At 43.2% G+C, this 24,256-nt stretch overlaps 2 protein-coding genes across 2 annotated transcripts in view; one reads left to right on the top strand and one right to left on the bottom strand.

The window, feature by feature from the left end:
• Nucleotides 1-24,256, bottom strand: part of LOC126401136 (transcription factor IIIB 90 kDa subunit-like) — a 153,567-nt gene that overhangs the window by 113,154 nt on the left and 16,157 nt on the right. The window contains exons 4-5 of the mRNA XM_050062238.1: nt 19,647-19,678; nt 8,714-8,786 (exon numbers count right to left, since the gene is read on the bottom strand). Of these exons, the coding sequence (XP_049918195.1) occupies nt 8,714-8,786; nt 19,647-19,678 (105 nt within the window). The remainder of the gene's footprint in view (nt 1-8,713; nt 8,787-19,646; nt 19,679-24,256) is intronic.
• Nucleotides 3,000-6,669, top strand: LOC126401470 (BTB/POZ domain-containing protein 6-B-like). The gene is made up of 4 exons (XM_050062771.1): nt 3,000-3,927; nt 4,518-4,608; nt 4,850-4,968; nt 5,540-6,669. Exons 1-4 carry the CDS (start codon nt 3,527-3,529, stop codon nt 6,570-6,572), a joined length of 1,644 nt encoding a protein of 547 aa, XP_049918728.1. The 5' UTR covers nt 3,000-3,526; the 3' UTR covers nt 6,573-6,669.

The raw sequence follows: 24,256 nt of genomic DNA, 5'->3' as shown, positions 1-24,256 counted from the left end.
TTACTTTTTTCGTGTACCCACTTTCCCCTCAACCTGCCTCGCCTACTTCTACTTCTGTTCCCCACATTCCCCAAAATTACTTCGACCACCTCCAGAGACGGGCCGTGAACTCGCTCCTTTCAATCAAATGTGGGAGCAGGGATGCATGAATAGCATTAAAGTGTTATCATTCAGCTGTGGGGAAGCTGCGCCCTTCCCTCAAAACCCCAACACGGACTCTGAGCTGCAATGCATTCTGGTCTATTTTTTTGGTACAGTGGTTGAAGAAATTGGTCCCAGAATTTCCTTTTTTCTCTTGCTGGAGCTGAGAGTCTGCTCTGAGATTTAACAATCATACAGAGAGAAGGCCCCACTCATCAAAACCTGACTGAATACTGATGATGTTTCAGATCGCTGAGTGATATCAGACTCTGCTGAAGCTGTTAGAAATGTCTGGACGGCCAGTCACAATTCACAATGGCTGATTTGCACATTACAATGCAGGAGCTGGTTGCACAAACCACTATTATTAAGTTCCTTTACATGAAACACCTCGTCAAGAACTGACTGAAAAGATCACGCTGCATAGAATCACAGAGCAATCATTAAAAGGACTGGAAGACTTTGAAAAGTTGAGTGATCCAACTCCAGACGGTCACATTCATAAATTGACTTCTGGACAAATTCAAAAGCATAAAATCATTGGCTCATAATTAAACGTGTCCATCAGATTCTCCCGGTCACAAAACACTCTTCCCTGGAAGCCTTATATTTTCTCATTAGTCTCCATAAACTCAGCTGTGTTGCAGTTAAGATGGAGTCAGAGGTACTTTTTGTTTCCGTCCTTACTTTGGTAATTAAGGTCCAACAGTTTACCAAGCAAGTCCTTAAGTACAAGAGGAAAACTTAAATTATGTTATGTAAACATTTTAAGGAAACCTTAAAGAGTGCAACTGACTTTATCTCAAGGAAGCCCTGACTCGGACTTCAAGGAAAATCTTAACTTAAGGTGCTTTGTGCAACTGGCCCCATGCAGGGCTTTTACTTGTAACATAATATTTCTACACAGTGGTATTCAGTGGTGGAGTTTTCAGATCCTTTACTCAGGACAACAATGTCAAAATACTAAGTCCTGCATTTAAATTCTACTTGAGTAAAAACACAGAAGTATTATGACCTAAAAAGTATAAAAAGTAAAAGTATTTATTCTGCAGAACATCTGGTCCTATGACTGATAGAATCAATTACGCCCTGATACACTTTTTTGTTTTTAACTTTTCTCTAACCTTTTTTTTTTGTGAAATATTTTAGAGTTTTACCTGTTTGGGCCTCAAACTGTTATTCAAATGAAAACATGTGACAAGTTTTGAGGGGAAATGACTCATTGGAACTGCTAACAGCTCCTCCACATCTGAACAATGACAAGTGGCTCCTGCTCCTCAGCAGCGTGTTTCTTAATGTTCAAATGTTAATATGAGGATTAATTAGAGCTGTCAAATAAATGTAGTGCGGTTAAAAGTAGGAAATTCCCTCTGAAATGTAGTGAATTTGAAGTAGAGAGCAACATAAAATGGAAGTACATTTACTCAAGTAATGTACGTTAATATTAATTTAAAGTACTTGTGTCTACTGGAGGTCAATTTGAGTCGGTTTTCAGCCATTTTGTGTCTCTTTGCTATCATTTTGCCTCTTTTTAAGGTTGTTTTGAGTTCATTTGCGATTTTTTTTGTTTGTTTTTTGCATCTCTTTGAGGCCATTTTGCATCTATTTGATGTCTGCAGTACAAAGCAGGTTTTTAAATAGGCTATAGAGTGTGTTTACATTGAAAAAGTAACAAAATGGAGTTCATTCAAAGCAGTCAGAATTCCACAAATACTAAATTAATGTGTTTAATCAACTGACGACACAGAGAATTTGGGCCTTGGCCTCGTGTTGGGGCTCCGGGGGCTCTGAGTACGTTCATTCAGCTTCAATTCTCAAACTGAATTATGAAGGTTTTTTTATTTTAGTTTAATTTTTCTCTTCACTTAAACTACACCCAACTGCCTCTGTATTCTTTTTTTAATGTTTTTTGGCAAGGTGGTGGTGGGTGACCCTGGCGCAGAACCTCACAAAGTTTGTGTCGGACGGGTCGAGCAGTACGTTTCCGGTGTGGTTCGAGCATTCCCCATGTGACTGCCTTGCCTGTAGGTGTGAATGAGTGAATGGTTGTCTGTCCCAATTTCTGTCTCGATTTTGACTTTTTATGATTTATTTCATCCTATGATTTATGGTTTTGAATCAGTGTTTGAATCACGCTTTAAACTACTACTACTCCAGCTTCCTCCCACAGTCCAAAGACATGCAGGTTAATTGGTGACTCTAAATTGTCTGTAGGTGTGAATGTGAGTGTGAATGGTTGTCTGTCTCTATGTGTCAGCCCTGGTGACCTGTCCAGGGTGAACCCTGCCTCTCGCCCAGTGTCAGCTGGGATAGGCTCCAGCCCCTGTGACCCCTAACAGGATAAGCGGAGTGTAACTGTGCAGGTTTGACACAGTATTTGCAGATTGGAGTTAAAATCAAACTGCAAAACGTGGTTAATTTTCAGGATGAATTTACATGTAGTTTGTTTGTGTATGTTTTAATGTGATAAATATTTCATGTACACTGAAAGCAAAAATAAACAAATTCCATGTGTGTGTGTGTGTGTGTGTGTGTGTGTGTGTGTGCTCATGTAATTGGTCACTAAAGTTGATACTTTTACTTTTAATTAAACACCACAGCACCACCACTGTTTTATTTTCTTGTCTGTGTTGTTCCTCCTCATCACCGTGCTGTACTGCCGGGTCATATTTAACCGACCTTCTTTTTTAATTTTATTTTTATCTTTCCACCGGGTCTAATCAGCGGGACAGAGGCGGAGCGGTTTGGCCCGGTGACGCACTCTGCGGAGCTGCCGGGGGAGGTGCTCCGGCTCCTCTGACGTCACCGCCACGCGTGACTCTGATTGGCCCTCGGCGAGCCCTGGGCGTCCGAGGAGATCACGACGAGGAAAAAAAAAAAGCAGAAAAAATGGAGCAGACCTTAAAAACTCCCGACATATGAGTATTTACCTCGGGTGCGTACGGCCGCGACGGAACACAGCAGCTGGCTTCGTGTCGGCGGACAGTCGGTGCGGAGAGAGACGGAGACACACCGGGGAGGATTAACGGCAGAGGCGGGGTGCTGCCTGCGACTATCCGGATTACCCACTCGCTGAAAAGGGAAAACAAGCGACGCTCCGTGGACATTAGTCCGTGTGGAGAGGATGAGGTGACCGCCAGGAAACGGACCAAAAGTGCTTGTGCTCGAAGTTGACCGCGGAGGAAACGGACCGCACCGGGCCTCAACGGATATTTACATGTTGTCGTGTAAACTTCGCGGTGGATGCCGTTTTAAAGCGGCGCAGTAGGAGCCGGATTTCACCCAGTAGACGTTGAATTCTCCGCCGAGCAAACCTCCAGCACACAGTCCACCTCAGAGCACCGCCACCGGATACTACCACGAAGCAGACCGGTTGCTCGTGCCGATGCCAACGGCAGACTGCAGGTTGCTCCATCATGGCCGGATCATGAGGTGTCTCACTTATCTCCTCTTACTCCCAGAAACACTGAAGAAGTCCAAGAAGGTCGGCAAGCTCCCGGGCAAGCTGCCGGTATGTTATGAGATCCTGACGCTGTCCCTGACGAGCAAGAAGAAGCAGCAGCAGAAGGAGAAGATGGCTGCGGAGCTGTACCCCGCCGCCAACACCAACAACACCAACCTGTCCAACGGCACCACGGTGGCGGACACCGAGAAGACCAAGGAGGTGCCGGTGAGCCAGGCCAGCAGCAGCAGCGCCGCCACCACACCGACCACCCAGCAAAACATCAACAACAACAACGTAGACCCGCCGAGCTGGCAGTGCAGCCACCCCACACTCAGAGAGAGGTAACCCCACTGTGCTCTGGACCACATTACACATCACAACCAGATGGAAAACTGCGCCTAATGTCACAAGTGTGTGCACAGTATATTTAAAAGTCCCTGCAGGGATGTGTCAGGAGATATAGATGACTATAAAGTACATTAAGATCATTATGAAGTAACGACAGGCCACTCTGGCACAGAGACTGTAATAAAAAAGGAGATGAAAGTGCAGTAGTGTCACTCCAACTATTCCTGCACAAAAACATACATTAAACTTCTGCAACACTAAGCTGATTAATATGCATTCAATTATTTTAAGTGATTACTGATTTAAGCATGTTTTAAGCTTATATTCTGAAAGTATTTCTGCTTTTTTATGACAGCAAAGAGCATCTTTATGGTTTTGGACATCTGAAAATGTCACAATGGGCTCAGGAAACAACAACTAATTAATAATGAAAGTAAAGATTAGTTGCAGCCCTACTTGTGTTGCTATATCCTCCCCAAACCTACGAAAATAACCAGTGTCTCCAGGCAAAACGAGTGTGGGAGGACTTGATGTTATACAATACTTGATTGAGGCTTATTCGTGAAACCTGCTCTGCTTTCAGGAATGCCTTGATGTTTAACAACGAGCTGATGGCCGACGTCCACTTCATCGTCGGCCCCTTGGGGGGGTCCCAGAAGGTCCCAGCACACAAGGTAAAGAGACTCTGCACGTTGGATGAAACTGTTTTGGGTTTATGAGAAAGTACAAACCTTGAGGAGAGAGCTAAACTGAGTGATGCTCATGTTTTGTTAGTTGGATTAATGTGTTGGATAGGTAGAGAAGTTGTGTCTCTGCAGCTACTGAAAAAGAGCTCCTCCTGCTCCTTTATTGAACTTGAGAGTGATTCTGGTTGCATCTGACGCATCTGTCTGCTCCTCCCTCCCTCCCTCCCAGTATGTGCTGGCCGTGGGAAGCTCGGTCTTCTGTGCCATGTTTTACGGCGATCTGGCGGAGGAGGAGTCTGAGATCCATATCCCAGATGTGGAACCTGCTGCTTTTCTAATTCTGCTGAAGTAAGCCACTCACCATCCCTCACACAGCCAACCAGAAGGAGAGATGACAAGCGCAGTCAGTGTCACTTCAAAGCATATTATTACTCATCCAAAGCTAAGCAGAGGCGAATGCCAAAATGCTGGGAGCGTCTGAGAGCAGGAGCAGCAGCACAGTGCTCTGTAATTGCTAGTTTTCTCAGTGCTCTTTGTCCAACTAGAAACATTTTCTCCCCCTTTTTCCCTCATCCACAGCCTGACAATTTTCTTTGAGGGGAGTATATGCAGACTGGTAGTTATAAATATCCTGCCTTTGTTGCTCTCTCAGTGGCATTGGCTAAGCCAGCACCATAGACTGCTGCATGATGGGCCTTTTTTGTGAAAATGTTAGGATGTGTTAAATCATGATCATTTGGTGCTGCTGAAATTAGACAAGAAACCTAAAAGAAATAGGCACTTCTAAGGACCCAAAGTCAGTTAACATGGTCTCAGCGTTCCTCACACCATGGTTTATGTGAGGTATAATGTCAGGGTGCTGTAACGTAACATTTTCGTACATGTACAGTGGTTAAAATGGTTATCTTCCTTCTCCTAGGTACATGTACAGCGATGAGATCGACCTGGAGGCAGACACGGTGCTGGCCACCCTGTATGCTGCCAAGAAGTACATAGTTCCTGCACTGGCCAAGGCCTGCGTCACCTTCCTGGAAACCAGCCTGGAGGCCAAGAACGCCTGCGTGCTGCTCTCCCAGAGCCGTCTGTTCGAGGAGCCCGAGCTGACGCAGCGCTGCTGGGAGGTGATCGACGCTCAGGCCGAGCTGGCGCTGTGCTCTGAGGGCTTCTGTGAGATCGACCTGCAGACACTGGAGATCATCCTGCGGAGGGAGACGCTCAACACCAAGGAGGTGGTGGTGTTTGAGGCCGTTATGAGCTGGGCCACGGCGGAGTGCAAGAGACAAGGTTTGGCACCCACAACCCGCAACAAGAGAGATGTCCTGGGCAAGGCGCTGTTCTTAGTGCGCATCCCTTCCATGACTCTGGAGGAGTTTGCTAACGGGGCAGCGCAATGTGATATCCTGACACTGGAGGAGACGCACAATGTGTTCCTGTGGTACACTGCGGCTAAAAAGCCAGATCTGGACTTCCCTCTGACTGCGAGGAAGGGTTTGGCACCTCAGAGGTGCCACCGCTTCCAGTCCTCGGCCTACCGGAGCAATCAGTGGCGCTACCGCGGCCGGTGCGACAGCATTCAGTTCGCAGTGGACAAGAGGATCTTTATCGCTGGTCTGGGGCTGTACGGGTCAAGCGGCGGCAAAGCTGAGTACAGCGTCAAAATCGAGCTGAAGAGACAAGGGGTGACCCTGGCGCAGAACCTCACAAAGTTTGTGTCGGACGGGTCGAGCAGTACGTTTCCGGTGTGGTTCGAGCATCCTGTTCAAGTGGAGCAGGACGCGTTCTACACGGTGAGCGCCGTGCTGGACGGGAATGAACTGAGCTATTTCGGCCAGGAGGGCATGACGGAGGTGCAGTGTGGGAAGGTGACATTTCAATTCCAGTGCTCCTCCGACAGCACCAACGGGACCGGAGTACAGGGAGGACAGATCCCCGAGCTTGTGTTCTATGCATAAGCTGCTCTGGACTGCTGATGGAAAATTAGGTTTATCCTCGCCTCCCAGCCTTCGAAGTAATGTAGCATTAAAGACACTTGAGTAATGTCACACTAAATGGCCTGGTTAGTTCTTTGAGAGACTATTTTAAAAACCAAGGAGCTGTTGTTTTATCTTATTTAATTTAATGTTATTTTTTTAATTTAAATAATGGGTTAACGTTATTTGCTCTGACGCCTGTGTTCAAGGGCTGCGGCTGCTGTAGAAACAACATTAATACAGTGATTTGTCGTTATGTAATCAAGCTGAGCTCCACAACTGGAACATGTAGGGACTGCTTCAAATTGTGTAATTGCAAGTCTACGTATATACAATGTTGTTACTATAGTCTGAGCAGCAATATTACACGAGGAGCAAACTTTATGTAGTGTTATGATTCTAAATGCAAAAACAAACAAACGTAGAAACCTTGTCAGAAGCAGAGATGTTTTGCACTTCAGAGGACGGCCTCGGAAACGTTGTGTCTTTTGTAAAATACAATTTAACTGTTAACGGCTTGATGCTGTTAAAGATGAGCAGATGTGTTCTGTACAAGAATGCTTATACACCTGATGATAAAACATAAAGGTTATAATGTGATTCAAGCCACAGATGTCACATCATTGTGGGTGAGGGAGTGGGGATTTGAGGGACTGCAGCGCCCTCTGGTTACTGCAGTGTGAACTGCACCTTGGTTTGATGACAACACGGGGTTCTTGCAGCTATGGCTGGATTACTTAAAGGGCCTTTAGCTCAGTGCAGGGGCCCACGGAGTCAGAATGGGCCCCTGAAGGAGAGCATCTTTTTAAAGTGCTGTTAAAATACGTCAGAGGGCTCCTGATGTTTTTAAGTTCAGTGAAAGAACCTAAATATGTGTGACAGCTTGCAGAAAGTAAACCAGCTGCACAGTTTCCTATAATATTTAGCCCAGTATATGATAGCTCTTTGTGTACTGAAGTGGGAGAGGAGCGTCTGTGTGAATCTGCTGCGGCAGGAAGACTTGGATATGATTCAGACAGCCTCTTTTCATCTTCCACCACTCTTTCAAGTTCCCCAAACATTATGGAAGTGCAATATTAAATCCCTGGAGTACTTTAAAGTCATTTATCAAGCAAACACGGCAGACGGTTTCTGGTTCCAGCATCCTAAACGAGGAAATCCACAGCTTTTATTCAGAAAGTTATGTAATTGTAGATGCAGGACTTTTGGGGTTTGGACATTTAAAGTCACAGTGAAATGGAAGTTAGAGCTTCTGGAATATATTCAAGTGCCGTGTAGTTACAATAGGGATTTTAATAATCCCTTGCATTTGATTGGAATGCTAAAAAGTGGGCGGGTTTAGAGTTTAGCTACAACGGAGGACAAACTGCGGTGTGCGGTTTATGATCAGAGTGGTTAGCTTATCTCCCAGAGTCTCATTTGATTGGATGAACTTCTGTAAACAGCCCTGAGTGCAGGATGAGTCATCAAATATGAGATAATTTCACCTGGTTTTACACACTGACAAAAGGATTTGATGTAACACTACTCTGATACTGATTCTTTTAAACATATATTTGGCATATAACAAGACATACATGATTAATTAACACAGGGACGTTAAAATATACCTGGGAAAAATGTGTGTTTCTTTTCACGGGGGCTTTAAAGACACAGGGGTCAGCATTATTGTTTTGTGGGTCAGGAATCTACTTCCCCAAAGTCAATATTTACTTGTCTCTATATAAACTGTTTAATTTATTCATAGTTATTGATGCTAACATTAATTGTCATTCAAGAAACTGCTCAGTGTTTAGCTACTCCCATCATCAGAGATATTAGGTTTACTATCCTGACACAATCCTTCATGTTTAGTCCTGTAACGTCACCTTGAACTCTTGACACTTGCATTATTTTTTGCTGTTTTCTGACGATCCGTAGACTGAATTATTACTTGATAACTGGTTTAAAAAAAAGCTAGATTTATCGATAATGATCAGTACTTGCAGCCACATTTATAACTATTATCTACATGGGACGTCTGCCAAATGGTGCTTCACAAGAGCTGACTCACTGTTTAAAAAGAGCTTCACTCAACAACATTGAATCCAGTAGAAGAAGGTGGAGACAAGTGAGGTGCGTACCTATAGCCGGGGCGTTGATGCACAGTTCTCTGGCCAACACCAGGAAGGTTCTTCCCAGTACGTAGACGTTCACCTGTGGAGGACAGCAGTGATTAAAAAAAGTGACGAGCAGCAAACATCATATCACTGAAGGGTTAAAATCTGTCGGACAGAAACCTTGTGCTGTGAGTTAAGCCTGATTTTCTAGGTGGATTTGTGTGTTGACTTGATGCTGTACGTCCTAAGTGACTCCAGGAGCCTTTAGATTCATTCAGAGTCACTTAAAGAGTTAAAGCTCAAGCATCAGTCTGAAATTAAGACCTCACAAGATGTGACTGGTGATGACTGGTGTGTTTGAGAGAGAAACAGACTGTTAGGATATGAAATAAGGCCGTTGCGTCACCGGCAGGTTAAGTGTTCTGGTTACATAATCGACCTGAAGGTTACAGAACGTTTCGCAGCAATATGTGTGATTAAAAGCTGAGCTCTGGGCCATTTAAAGGATTTCCTCCCCCTCTCGGGCAGCCTCTCAAACTCACAGCTCTCTATTAATTTCTAATCAAAATATCTGCCACTCAGTCGGCCCCCCTGAACTCTCCCGTCCTGCACTTCTTGCCTTCGGATCGATTTCCTGAATTTAAATTACAGATCTGACCGATACACCAGTGGGTTTGGACAGCGTCGGCTCTCGGCTCTGATACTTCTTTCCACTCTCAGGATCGCGAAGAGACGACATTTTAACTCAGTTATTTTTGGTGATTTACACTTGGACATGTTGCAGCAACCTGATCACGTTTCACACTGATCGATTTATCTTCATCAGCTAGGACGACCTTTAACAGACATCTGCACTGATAACTGTTTCTCAAAAAAAGCACAAAAAATATATTCCAGGGGACAAAATGTTATTTCGATGACCTTTGTGGTGGAAAAAATGTAATTTCAGCCACAGAACTGATGGCTAACGGACTGCTGACCTTAAAAGTTTAACTCCTCATGGTTCATAACTGGAGCTGTTATTTATCTCAAGACCTCTGTGAACATGCTTTTAACATTTCAGCTCTAATACATGCTAATGAACATTGCATAGTAAGTTCATTCAGCCTTTATATTGAGAACCGACCGTCATTATTAGAGCTGAAACAATACATGGATTAATCACATAACTGATGAAAGACAAATGAATCAGCAGCCACTTTAACGACTGATGCATCGTGAGTCATTTTTCAAGTTAAGAGAGTCAAAGCTTCACAGGCACCAGCCTCTTGAATGCAATGATGAGTTGCTTTTCTTTGTGTTATCTGACAGGAAACTGAATATCTTTCTGCTTTGGACTGACTGTCGGATAAAACAAGGAATTTGAAGATGCTACACTCGGCTCTGCAATTCTGATGGAGATTTTTCACTATTTTCTGACATTTAATAGACAAAACTATTCACAGATTGATCTAGAAAACAACCAGCAGTCGCAGTCTTTGCCAGTTTTATAATATTTCATTTTGGCAGTGCTCTTCTATGGCTGCTTGTGTTAATACACTGCTGTGTTTAACACGTTAAAAGGAAAGATACCGTCCCCATGTTTGGTCCCCCCTCTGTTGGGGTACCTAGCACACAGATCTGGTACTAAAAGGTGGAGCTGTGAACACTGCAGTCTGATTGGTCAGTAGAGGACGGTCACTCTGCTCAGGGCTGAGTTGTGTCTGGTTTTGAGGCTCATGTAACCACTGTTCATACTGTGGAGAGTTTTATTAGTAAACTGTAACTATAAAATGAAAGGATGTTTTGCTGCCTCTCACAGCAGCTGGAGTTGCAGAAAAAACAATTTAATTCACTGGGCCGACTGCCGGCGACTTTTAAGGTGGAACATTTACTTATAATGTTACTCAATGCATGAGTTGACGACATGAATCCATCAACACACCTTAAATTTCACTGTGACAACTCTGACCATCACTTTAGTTTTTATATTACAGACACTTTTAGTTTATATATATTAATTTCGACCAGATTATGTGAACTGCATATATCCCAATCTTCACTCGTCGTTCCTGTGGGCTACAGCAACTCTAAACCCCTGAGCTTGCCTGAGAAGGACTAAATGCACAAAGCTGCTATTTTTAAATATCCCATGGAGAGAGGCTCTCACTGCAGCCTGTTCTATTTTGTTCTGAAAATGTCGGTGTGCAGCCTCGTTCTGTGGACGATAAACCAGGTGCAGACTGATAAAGGAGGAAATACAGTGAGTGCTGGACGGAGCAGTGAGTGACAACAACCCCGCCCACATTTAGGCCCTGTTTAGACGACAACTGTTTCTCTAAAAACGGAAAAGTCTGTCCTTTGCGTTTTAAAAAACTTCTGCATTTATATGACGACGTTATTGAAATGATCCTCGTTCACACGGAGCTGCAAAATCTACTGGAAACGCTGTAGTATGCACGCCAGGCCAATGGGTGGCAGTGTAAATTTGCAAAGCAACATCACGGCATGACGCCATGCGCTGAAGCGCCTTCCTCTACGATGCGGTGATTACAAACCAAAACAAAGAAGACACAATGGCGAAAGCGCACACACAGATAACTTTGTCTGGATGGACGAGGTGGAGTTGCTACAGTAACAGATCTACACTTCACTTCAAATCAACAGGGTGAGCAGCGCAAACAGAGCTCGGCATTGTTGTTGTGACGATCGACCTTCTCGCGCATGCCTAGTGACTGGAACTGTAATGCACATGTGCGAAAAGTCTCCATTTTCAGAGGAACTGCATATTGCAAGTTTACATGACAATGGAGATGCTGCCATTTCCAAAAAATTGCACTCTGCATTTTCAGGCACCCAAAACGCCGCTGTTGTGTAAACGATCGGCCAAAACGCAACTAAAGTTACCGTTTTCAGTTGAAATCGTTGTCGTATAAACGGGGCCTTAAGAGGACTGTTCGTGGTGGAAACACTAGGGTCTAGGTACCATGTCTGAAGGGTTACTGTTGGATCCAAAGGTGCCATACTGAAAGTGTTTGGTGGAAACGGGGCTGTAGTAGCGAGCATCCAAGAGACACAGTACCACTTTTGCTGACTAGTGTGTTTATAAACAACTTTGGATGTGTCGATGTTCCAAACTTGTGACCATTTTTGCAAAAATCCCCTCCTTGTGCTCCTACTGTCCCTCCGCCACAGCTCAGCAAAGCAACACTGCCTCACTTCACACAAACAGAACATTTTGTACTGACAGAGTAGAAATGTGTGTTTGATTTAGATCAGAGTGTCTGCAAGTTAAATTTAAGGCTTGTTAAGACCACACAGAATTAAATTTAATACCTGTTTCACCATCATGCTGGCCAAAGTATGATGGAAAACCAGAAGGGACGATGTGGCCTGCAATTAGTTATTATTCAATATTTTTCTGTACTTTCCAGCATTATATAACAAGGATTCCTAACGATATAATATATTAAATTAGAGCCACATAGAACAGCAGGAAACAGATGGATGGATGAACCAATGAAAAGTTAATCATGCGTAAAGTTCATCCAAGGTTTTCCTTAAATCGACACTTGCTCATATGAGTTCTCTTGACGCAGAAACATTTTGTTTACAGCAGGCCAGAGGAAACTCTTCTAAGGCACATACAGGCTCCCTGTTCGACTGACTTAGCGTAAAGCCCTGCTGTGTTTGAGAGGTTTCGTTGAATTCACATTTTCTAGTTGAGGGAAAAACATGTTTATATTCCTCAAAATAAGGTGGGATATTTTCAAACAATATCGAGTCCCGAACTTGATAAATTGGGTTATGAAACATTTCCATATCAAACGTTCTGCTTCAGGATCTGATGAGGACGTCCCCAGTGCATTTAAACTAGGCTGAGCAGCAAACTAGAAACCTGGTTTGCTGCAGGATGTGGGTGGAGGCTGGGTGGTGGATGAGGGCGAGTGTGTCACTGGGGTTATCACGCTGGCACCTCCCATCACAGATGTTTCATTGTATTTAACCCACAACACCTCCAGAAGGCACGGCAGTAAATTCTGACACCCCCCCTTGCTCCCGACCCCCGCTCTATCTGAAAGGATCTAATGATGAATAACAAAAGCCACGGGGCTGCACATCTATCACCTTCTCCACAGATTATCAGCATCACAGCTCAGAATTACGTTTCAGTGCTTAAAGCTAAAGCAGAAGGGCAGTGAAAGCTGCAGGATCAGGTCGTGAACTCGGGTCAGATCTCTGTCATTCCTTTAGACCGACTCTCCAGACCTCTGAGGGGGGGTGGAGGCAGACAGACGGACTCTCGCTCTCCGTCCCCTCTGGAGTCGAGCAGGGACACAGATGCTCCTCTGCTATTCTGGGAAGTGGATTCCAGCAAGGAATTTATACGCAAAGGCAGAAACGGTGGTGGAGGAGGAGGAAGTGGACCAAGTGTGTGATTACAGCTTTAACAGGGATGTTGGTTGTTGCTCGTTGCTCATGATTGTTGGTCTCTGGAGCAAAATCAACACTTTTATAGCTTTTAAAAGCCGCACTAATCAGTAGTTTTATATAACAGTGGATCAATGATTATGTGTTTTCTGTGGAGCGATTTAGCGTCTTTGAGCTCGATGTCTTCGTTTATGAGCTTCTTTTTTTTATACAAGCCCAGAATATGGATGCTGTCAAACCTGCCCTGTTTGGTTCGGTTCAATCAAACTTAAGTTTGTTCGCCGCGTAAGTGCGGTTTGTTTGGGCAGGTGTGAACACAGCAATCACACAACAGGACCAAGACCTTCTTGAAGAGGTGGTCTCGGTCCGCTTACAAAGGAACTCTGGTGTGGTTCGTTTGTGGTGAGAAGGTGTTCCGACCTGGATGTGAAGCAACTGCAGTCACATGACACATTGTTTGGGTTAAACATGAGCATGTTACAGTCCTGGAGGATTATTAATGTGCACCTCCTCCTGTACTGCCTTAATATGCACATTCAGCACATCCAATGCATCAAAACATTGTTTTCTAGTTGGAGCCGCGCCTCGTTTTCAAACTGTATGGTTTGACTAAAATGAACAATGACAGCAATATAGTCCACGATGAGCAGCGCTAAAATCAACCTGCGTAGTTGTCCCTCCATTGTGACATTAGAAAGTGTCACATTTATCTTGCAAGTGTACTCTTCTTCAACGTTTGCTTTACTTCCTGGATTTTTCCCACATGGAAATTCTGACCAATCAAGAGCAGCTTTCTCACACAAGGCATTTGATCTGGTCCGCTTGTAAATGCTGCCGTGAGAACACGAACCAACTCTAGGCAATTATACAACTTTTAGTCCCTGATTCAGACCAAAGGAGACGACTATAGGTCTGAAAGCAGCTTTGCTTCTATTCGAGGTGAGAGCTGTGTGCACGCAATCCCGGCCCAGACAATGAACATGTATTTGCTCCGTGATTTGGATCTGCTCCAAAATGTAATGAGATCTTCCCTGTCCCATGCTACACCCTTCCACTGAGTGTCATGAACTATAGTTTTTCCATAGTCCTGCTGATAAACAAACCAAACCGAAAACATGACCTCACTGATGGAGGTGATAAAATGGTTCCAGTTCTGGACGCCTTTAGGTTACAGATATAACCCTGGTCTCTTCTGAAAGAGAGCTCTTTGAAGTTTACCAACACAAAGTCAAATTGAACATCACATTGAACCAAGTCGACAAAAACACAAACATGGTAATATACGGTCCTTTACTGCTTTTGTTGGAGTGATATTTGAATTTTGAAATGATTTTCACTGACAGAATGCCAAAACTTAAATTTAACTTTGAATAATTGTAGATTTTGTTAACTTCTGAGTAGGAATTTATCTTGATGGTGCTTGTTGAGAGGTTGAACTTTTTGGGGTTCGGCCTCTGAGCTCTCATTGACTTCCAAACACAGCTAAAAAGCTCCAATAAACCCCTTTCACTCTACCTGCTCAGCACCAAACAACAGAAAGACACAGTTAGGGATTATCTGGTGAACATAGCAGAGCATTTAGCAGCTACAGAGACAGATATTTTTCCTTCAGGAGCTGGTGGAGACCAAAAACGGAGCTAAAAGAACATGAATATTGCACATGAATGTGTAAATTAGCAACTGTTTGCAAACACAGCAACTGTGTAATGTGCTAATATGTTAATGCTGTTTTTTTGCTTGTTACTCAGGCCCCAAGAGGCAAAAAACACCTCAAGTCTTTCCCATCAGTAATAAAAACACTGTACGATGCAAACTGTCCTAAAAGACAAGTTCAGAGCTGCCTATATTTAATATAATTTATCATTAAATATATGTGTGTGCATCAAATTCATTTTTCTGGTGTCTCTATGCATTCATGCAGCACAACAGATTTTTGTTAACCGCACAATTTGCTGAATTTCACATTGTCTGAAAACGTTTTTTTATACTTTTATTTAATCACCACTTTGAACTGCCGGCGTCGGAGCTGCTTGTAGGTGAAATGGAGAACCTAAGCAGGATATAATCCCCCTCTCCACTGCAGCGCTAAGTGAAACTTTCCGGGTCGAGGGGTCAGAACTCAAAGCGCTCTACGATCAAAGACTCTTGGGTGGTTACTCGATACTTCACGGCTGAGAATCAACAGGTGGAAGAGAGCAACTTTCAATTAAAGGATTCCTGATGGGACTCGTGTGACTGAGGGCAGCTCCGGTTATATTAGTGAGTATCAACAACTCTCTCCTGAAGACAGAAACTACAGAAGCAAACAGCTAGTGTCAACAAGTCTTTAGCTGCACTGAGGAAGACGACGAAGACATCAGAAAATCTGATGCTGATATTTGCCAGATAAAAACATGCTTAGTCAAATTAAAGTTTGGGAGCTGTAATGCTGTGTGGATACTCTTCTTTAACCTCCACTATATCAGGCTGAAATATTGAATTGGATGTGCACATAATGACATTCTGTAGTAAATGCAGCCAAAACATCATCTGTAAAATAATAAAAGCCCTGGTGTTTCAAGGATTTGTTATTAAATATATCAAGAGATTGAAAGTGGAATTCTTGATGTAAAGTGGCCGATATGCAAGTCGAGTGTTTAGTTTAACTTTCTGAAATCTGACCTGGAATCAAATCCACTTATCAAAGCTGAAACCTCTGACTGAATCTTATCTCTAGAGAGAGAAAAATGTGCCCTCTTCCAATTCCAGTGCTCGAGTGGATGGTTAATTATGAAAAGGCTTTAAGAGATATGAGCTTACACATTATAGAAATACAGCAATGCCCAAGAGTGCTGCAGGAATGAGTCTTAAAACCCGGAAATTAGTTAACACTTTAGCCCTCCTGGCTTCCTCATTTAAAACTCAATAGGTCTTTTGAATGGGTTTTTGTTTAGATGCCTGAAGTAAGGTCTGTGGTTAATACAAGCTAAAGACATTTGTTCTGCAGCATTAAATACATCAGTAAATACCCCACTTGACAATTTTGAAGATTTAATGTGTCAACACAGCTTCATAGACTAGTGGTGGCCATGTTGAAGTCATGTGACCGTGGTGTAGTTTGTTTAGAGCCAAGTGTCAGCTTTTTACCTCTGACAATAGCATCTACACTTAAAAAAATCACAAAAGCAGTTTTCATTTGTTAAGATTATCTCACTAGACCAAGCTTATTTTCCAAATGTTTCCAAAGGTTTATAACAAAATGACTCAATGACACCGACTCCCATGTGTGCACGGCGAGAGAGGAGAGGGAGAGACGCTGTGCTGCTGCCAGAGGAGCCGCTGAATGAGTTCCCTCTGAGCGGTCAGTCACTAAAAGAGTCCGGGGCTGTTCATAAAACATTCAGGACGCCACAGTTTATCCCACACTACTGAAGCTGCTCCTCTTTTTGGAACCACTGCTCCGTCTATAATAATGTCGCTATCAGCCATGCTTGTTGTTGCCGTGGGTAACAGCATGACGTCAATATGTCAGAAAGTCAAAATATCTGAAGCATCACCAAATGAATTTTTTATATCATATTAAAAATGATACTGGTATTATCGTGGATGAGATGATATGGTACACCCCGAATTCTGTACCCTGTCCAGCTTTCAATAACAGCTTTAACTCACAGTATACACTTCCTGTAGGCCAGAGGAAACCCCTGACAGACTGAAACAGTGACTGTGAATATGAAGTTGTGGACACTCTGCGGGATCGTCTGAATGTTCGCTTTCCAAAGCACCTGTTGCTCAAAAACTCTGCATGTGTGCAAAGACATGCGTCTTATGTGGAAAACATTCAGAGCATGTGGTGGAATGAATAAAGTCTGGACAGCTCATCACATTAGCAGCAGAAAACAGCTGATATTTACAGCCAGTATTGATCTCGCCCCTGACCAATATGCTTATTCTACGTGATTAACTCTGTGGCTCAGACTGACAAAGCTCCTCATTCATCCAGACAATGCTGAGCAGACCAAGTGGCCGGGGTGTGGTCAATAAAAAAGTGATTGGCGGAAAGGAAAATCAGCCGCAGCAGCAGCAGCAGCCGAAACGCTGGGCATTAATAACCCCCCACAAACCCACCCACCTAAAATCCACTCAAAATCCACTCCCAGCCACCTCATGCCGGGGTGTGGATGAGGGGGGAGGGGGCGTCCGGCTCCTCCAGGACAGCTGGGTGCATAAAAATAAAAGCCCCTGACCAGCTGTGACTCTGAGAAATGTCCCACCACCTCCTCCAGCACCACCACACCCCTGACTCACAGTGAATCGGCTGCCATTAAATATGCAGACAAATGCAGGGCCTTCTAAATTTATACACACACACACACACACACACACACACACACACACACACACACACGACTCCGCTTTAATTACATGGGTGAAAGTCTGAATGCAAGATGACTGCAGGACCAAGTGGTTAGGCAGAGATGCATTATGGGACTTGTGGTGAGTGGTGGCAGGAGTGTGTATTTAAGTGGCTGCTGTAGCAGGGTGGGCATCAGCACACATTAAAGACAGAATTAAAGAGCTCAAAGTCTGGAGAAGTTATTTTAAGTTTAGCTTTTGTAACGTTATTTTCACAGATTTCTTAAATGAATGGAAATAAACGGTTGATCGATTAAGAACAGCAGTGTTTTAAGTAGAGTTGCAATGATCTGTTGATTGAAAGAAATCAACTGAAAGCAGGCTTGACTTAAATTTGCTGCTATTTCAACGCAAACACGCTAATGTACGTACTCAAAACCTGGTATGGACTAATGCTGTAATAGCTTTGTAAGTCAAAGCCTTTTAATGAAGTGGTTAATTTTAGGATTTGACGCTAGACGCAGTGCCTGATCGAAGGTAATTATGTCCCAATCAAACGCTACAAGATTTTTTCAAAATAAATGGTCAATCAATTAAGAAACAACAGAATTTATTTAGAGTTGCAACGATTAGTCGATTAATAACTGAATGAAAATTAATCTGCAACTATTTTGATAATTAATTCATGATTTCAGTCAGTTTTCAAGCAAAAATGACGAATATTTTGTGGCTAGATCTCTCAAAAATTAAGTGTTAGTATACTTGAATTCATCACTTTTTCAATCCAAGTACACGACTGTACATACTAAAACCTGGCAAGGACTACGGATGTTCCTGGCGACTAATTGAAAATTTTAATTAAGACTAGTCGACTAGTCTTAAAAAAAAAAAAAAGGAAAACATTCAGAAAACAGTCAAAATTTAGCAGAATTTATTGTTGCATTAAGAGCCCTTTGAAGCCTTTAATCACAATCTTCAACGACCATGTTGGATTTTAAATGCCGCTGAAGTACGAGACACTTTGCGCCGTGCAGTATGAATGTGAACCTGCACATTATCTGACAGCAACTCACTTAAAGTTAACAAATAATATAACATCTCAAAAAAGATTCACTGCTGCTGAATTTAGATCAAAGTACTGCCAAACCGCGCTGGTTAACGAGGACATCTCTCTTGTTTCCCACCGTGCTGTTTTAAAACTCAAGTCTACTCTGGCATTACCGCGGGGAGGGGGACTGCTGCCTGACAGCTCTGTAGCACCCACTAGTGGCGGGCGGCTGTATGGCAGATAAGCTGCCTTGTACGTGAATAAAACACTATTAGGATTAATCGACTAATATTTCTGGTGCCACCTAGCGAGGGGGCGGACGTTAAACCGCTTAGACGACTAATCGTGCGCATTCCGTTGTTTAGATCATTGCAAGTCTTTGCTCTCTGGCATCAGTAAAAAAATCCCCCTCTCACCTCCAGCTCATCCAAAACTCTGCTGCCACAATCTTGACTCAGAGTAGAAAACACGACCCCATCACACCAGTCCTGGCGTCCCTACACTGGTTACCTGCTGCTTTTAGAATTGATTGATTACTTACAAAGCCCGAAGAGGCCTTGCTCTAAGTTATAGAACGGATCTTTTATTGACCTATGTTCCTTCTCGCACCCTGAGATCCTCAGATGCATCTTTTCTTGTTGGTCCAAGGTCTAGCTTAATTCACAAAGGTGACGGAGTCTTTGCAGTCAGAGCTCCTCGACTTTGAGAAGATCAGAGCTGCAAACTCAGCCTCATCTTTTAAATCACTTCTGAAAAGCTACTTGTTTAAAACAACCTTTCAATGCTTTTAACTTTTTTCTTGTTGTGTGTTTTTATTGCTTTGTCTTTTATTCGGTTTTGTAAAGCACTTTATATCTGTGAACTATTTTGATAATCATTTAATGATTTAAGTCAGTTTCCAAGCGAATGTTTTATAGTTTTAGTGTCCCAAGTGTCAGACTTTGCTACTTCTTTTCTTGCATTATACTAAGCTGAATATTTGGGGCTTTGGGACTGTTATATCAGACAGAACGAGACATTTGAAAACATCACCTATTGGCTCTATAGTGTGACGGACATTTGTCACTATTTTCTGATAAATCAAGAAAATAATCAGCAGATTAATCAGTTAAGAAGATTAACATTCGTAACAGTTCTTTTATTTGATGAAGTTTTGAAACTTACCTGCAGGAGATCACTGAGATCCAGCAGCATGTCTGAGAGAAACTGGTTAAGGCAACGAAACCAACAGGGTCAGAGTTGGAAAATAATCTGTCATGGTTTTGTTTTTTAGGACACAAATGGAGGACACTGACAGAAGAATGAGAGAGAGGAAGGTCAGATAAAATATAGCACACTTCAATAATGTGGATGAAATGCAGCGTCTGAATCCAGTTACTTCCGCCCTCTTTTCAATAGTTTTACCATTTTAAACATTTGCTCTCAAGCCTCCATACTCACATAAAAACACACTTAAATGTCTTTGAGGTGTATTTTATGACTTTGCACCTGCACAGAGGACACCGGTGTCACACTGATGACGAAATAGAATAAGTGAAAGACGCTGAGCTCAGGCAGCTGTGACAGTAAATCTAATGAGACACTGCAGCTTCACCTCTGACCAGACGACTCTTCTAAATATACTGACCGACCTGTCGCCTCCCCCCCCTGTGACCTCACACACACACACGCACACGTCTGCCTCTTCAGCCTCTGGACATCCCACCCTCACAATGCCCGGCCCCCACACACTCAGACGACCCTGGTCTCCGTGGCAACGGCGTCTCCGTGGCGATGGGTGCACCTGTCTCCAGAGCTGCCTGAGTGGATTAGCTGGGGCTCCTCTGAAAATGGCCTCACAATGGAATTAGCAGCAGTGCAGATGAAATGGAAAAGATAATCCCAGCGCACGCCGTCTGGAGATTACAGGCGACTCCCTTATTCAGGGAAATAAACGACAGCAGGTCCTTCGACACATCTGGGCCCACCGGGGGAAAACAAATGTTTACACCTTTTCTTGCAACAGGAAGTGCGATACCAGGAGCTCGCTTATTAAAAGGTCCAGAGAAATGTTGTTTAAACTGATCCAGCTGTCACGTTCATGCTGCATTTGGAGCGCTGACAAAGTATCTGCATCTGCTGCTTTATGCCCCAATCATCTGTACACACTTCAAGCTTTGTAAACTTTGAGAAACATCACAGCCTACATCGCAAAATTGAGCCAGCTGTGAGCTTTCTCAGTGTTTTATACTTTAGCCGATCCTTATTTTCTGTCATATATAATATTAAAATGTCAAATGTTCCTATTAAATGTGGCCAAAGTTTTAAATAACAAGGTAAAAGTATTCTGAAGTTCGGAATACTCTGGTTTCACCTGTTTATTTCTACTCTTATGACAAGCTGACATCAGATCATGATGGATTTCTTTACATCATCATCAGCTCCAGGCTCGCCACTGCAAGTGTTAACATTACAGACACTGCTACATGTAGCTACATGCTAACATGCAGAAAAAGGATTCTTCTTGGATGCCAATGTTCATTTCTCCTGGATTTCAGATCAGATTCCTGCTGGAACATGTCCAGTTGTAACTCCATTAGGTTCATTTTGTCTACTCAGTTAAATAGTATAGAGGTTTTTCTTTTTTCAGACAAAGATTAGGAGATGTTGCTTTACCTTGCGTCGTGACGTGTCTTTATCAGACACCATCGGGCGGCGGGGGAAAGTAAACATCGGCTGATAAAGACACGAAGAAGACTGAAGTTGAGAGTCAAAACATGTCAAGGTACAGCAACATCTCCTGATCTCTTTGTCTGAAAAAAGAAAAACCTCTATACTATGTCCAGTTGTGCTTTTAAGTTTTTACAGGTGACTTTTTTTCCAATTACAGTCATTCCCAGCTGCAATGATGGCGCAGAGACGCAGAAATTCGAGGGACCTGTAAAGGCCGACCAATCGGAGCAGGAGGGGGACTGATGACACAGCATTTTGAGAGTATCTAGCTTCGGTATTGTGACGTATTTCCAAGTGAAACAGGACAGGCAGGCAGGATATCATGTTGGGAGGAATCTGATATGATCGCTGAAACATGGGCGTGTCATAATAAACAGTCCCCAATGATGCAACACAAGAGAGACTTCCGACGCCATCTTATGCCCCAGTTGCTGAAACAATCCACTGTAAGATGTCTAGCACACAATCTGGAGCTGTCACAGATACAACTTTCCTCAAGGTGAATAAATTCTAGCCAGTGAACCTGTAACCACGGAATTTGGGGGAAACAAAGACACACTGAAGTATCCCGTTGTTCTTGGCTAGCTTACCTAAAGTTAGCTCTGTGCAGCTGAGAGATGCAGATTGACTCACGGGTGGATGTCGTGATATTATTGGTTGAAATCGGTTGGTATTAGCTTACATAAGCACGTCATATTTTGCATTTCGATATAAGAATACCAAGAAAGTGATTTTTTTTGTTGCAATATGATCAGGGACGTGATCTAAAAGGGCAAACAAGACGTTTTTTATCTCGGCTTTAAAGGACAGACACTAAAACAGAGTGTGTCAGACAGAGGGAGAATACAAACAGCTTGATAAGATCCAAACTAAAACAAAGACTGCATGGTTTGCTGTGACACAGCATGCTTTAATCATTCTTTTGTTATTCAGATGTGGCACACAGATAATTAGATTAGCTTTGAGCCTCCCACTGATGAGGTTCTACAAATATATAATCACTACAATCATAGAATAACCATAAACATGAGAATATCACAAACGCTGCGTTCACACTATGAGCGACACAGCAACAGACTACAATCCAAGCTGGGGACCAACACTTGTCGCTGAGGACGGGCATGACGTGCTACAAACAAAAGCTGTAGATGTAGCTTCAGATGACGTTCAGTTACGGTGCTTTGTGGCAGGTAGACACACATAAGCCCGACTGTTCTGATGCACTGTTTGAATGTTATCCTACAGAGAATAAAGCAGCAAAATATACACATCCCACCTCATCATTAACCAGTAATTCATGTGCAAACAACATATTTGGCAAGGCTGCTATCACGTGATCAATGTGCTGACTGGAGTAAAGAAGAAAGCTGTCTCATAAGGAGGCAGGCTGGGGTGGTGGATGGGTCACAAAACCTTCTCCCCATGGACCAATGTTCAGAACTGTGTGACCTTTGAGTCATTTTAAGGTACGTCCTTACCATGTTTCTTTTCCTAAACCTAACCTCCTTCACGTTACCTACGCAGCACCATACACGGAGCGCTAATTCATAGGACATCATATAAACCGTTACATGAGGATATGTTGTTTTGGCACAGAGCAGAAAGAAGGCACTGTTCTCCCAGAGGGACCCAAACTTTCCTCCTGACGCCAGACTGTAGAAGAGTCAAAGCTGTAATTCTGGCTTCTTAAAACTTGGATCTTATTTTTGCAGTTCTGCTCGTCACTACCAGTAACAATAACGACACTGTTCTCTCGGATCGGCTGACTGCTCATGTTTTCTCGCCTCGTCTGACTCCTAAGAGATGCTCCAGTGTTCGCAGACCCAATTCAATGGTGTAACAGCTGACAGGAACGATGGCCAACACTAAGACATGAGACCATAAAAAATGAGTACACCAAAAGGAACAGTGTGTCAGATTTAGGCAGACTTAGTGGCATCTAACAGTGAGGATTGGAGACTGTGACCAGCTGAAACTTCTCCAGGTTAAAATTCTTTCAGTGTTTGGGAGGTTTTTACTAGGAGATGAATTATCCACAGAGGTCTCCTCCTCTCCACAACAAACAGACCGGGTGATCTAAATTGGTTAAAATGGTGAATAAAGCAGTTTTATGTTTTAAAAAAAAAAAGTGTTTTTCCAAAGCGCTTGTCGTCGAGGGGCTGTTAACTACAGTGGCCGACATGAAATTGTGAATGGCCCTATCTGGAGCCAGTATTTGGTTTGTCCATTCTGGGCTACTGTAGAAACATGGCAGTGCAACATGATGATCTCCATAATGGAGGACCCGCTCCCTATGTAGATATAGGCAGCTTGGAAGAAATTATTGTCCCTGTCTCCATGTCATGGTTGCGTGATACAGTAGAAAATATTAAATTTTCCAGGGGTTAAACAGACAAATTTTATTTTACACACAAGTTGTTCTTTTTTTCGGCAGTTAAAAAAACCCAAAACGTCACATCCGTATTGCAGTGCATTGTGGGTTATTAAATCAGTAAAGTCTGGATGAATTGTAGCGTTCGACAGCCCTCAGCACTCCCAAACATCCTGGGAACGCGCCTGCAAAGTCTGTGAGTCTGCAAGTGCGGACATTTGGATTCAGCCTATATTGCTGAACTTCTCCGCCCCTACTCCGACTCCCGACCTCTTAGATCCTCACAACAATGTCTTTTAACTGCCCCACGATCAAGGTTAGTGTGTAAGGGAGATCGTGCTTTTGTGGTTGCTGCACCAAAGCTCTGGAATAGCCTTCTCAATCAAATGCTCCCTATCTGCTGACGGCTTTAAGACAAATCTTAAAATGTTAATGTTTTCAATGGCCTTTGGCTGTTTGCAGTGGTTTTAATATTTAGTACTTTCTCTTTTTTATGTTTGTAATTAATCTTCTTTGTGTATTATTGTGATATTTCTATATTTTCGTGTCATTCTTTTAATTTGTACGGCACGAAATGTGCGTATAAATGGATTTGATTTGATTTGATTAGGATTCCTCAACCTCCGATGAGTGGGGTGGGAGGGTGCAGGTTTAGTATTGGAACTCATGTCACGAAATAGTTTTGTGACGA

Source organism: Epinephelus moara, chromosome 14 (assembly GCF_006386435.1).
Source record: "Epinephelus moara isolate mb chromosome 14, YSFRI_EMoa_1.0, whole genome shotgun sequence".
In the NCBI taxonomy this organism is placed as follows: Eukaryota; Metazoa; Chordata; class Actinopteri; order Perciformes; family Serranidae; genus Epinephelus; species Epinephelus moara.
Note: the sequence above shows the minus strand (reverse complement) of the source record. Positions and strands in the feature narration are given on the sequence as shown.

Excerpts from the sequence above, each read along its gene's own strand:
- LOC126401470 (XM_050062771.1), top strand. The coding sequence starts at position 3,527 with ATGCCAACGGCAGACTGCAGGTTGCTCCATCATGGCCGGATCATGAGG. Across the intron at positions 3,928-4,517 it reads CACCCCACACTCAGAGAGAG|GAATGCCTTGATGTTTAACA; the intron begins GTAACCCCACTG and ends CTCTGCTTTCAG. Across the intron at positions 4,969-5,539 it reads GCTTTTCTAATTCTGCTGAA|GTACATGTACAGCGATGAGA; the intron begins GTAAGCCACTCA and ends TCCTTCTCCTAG.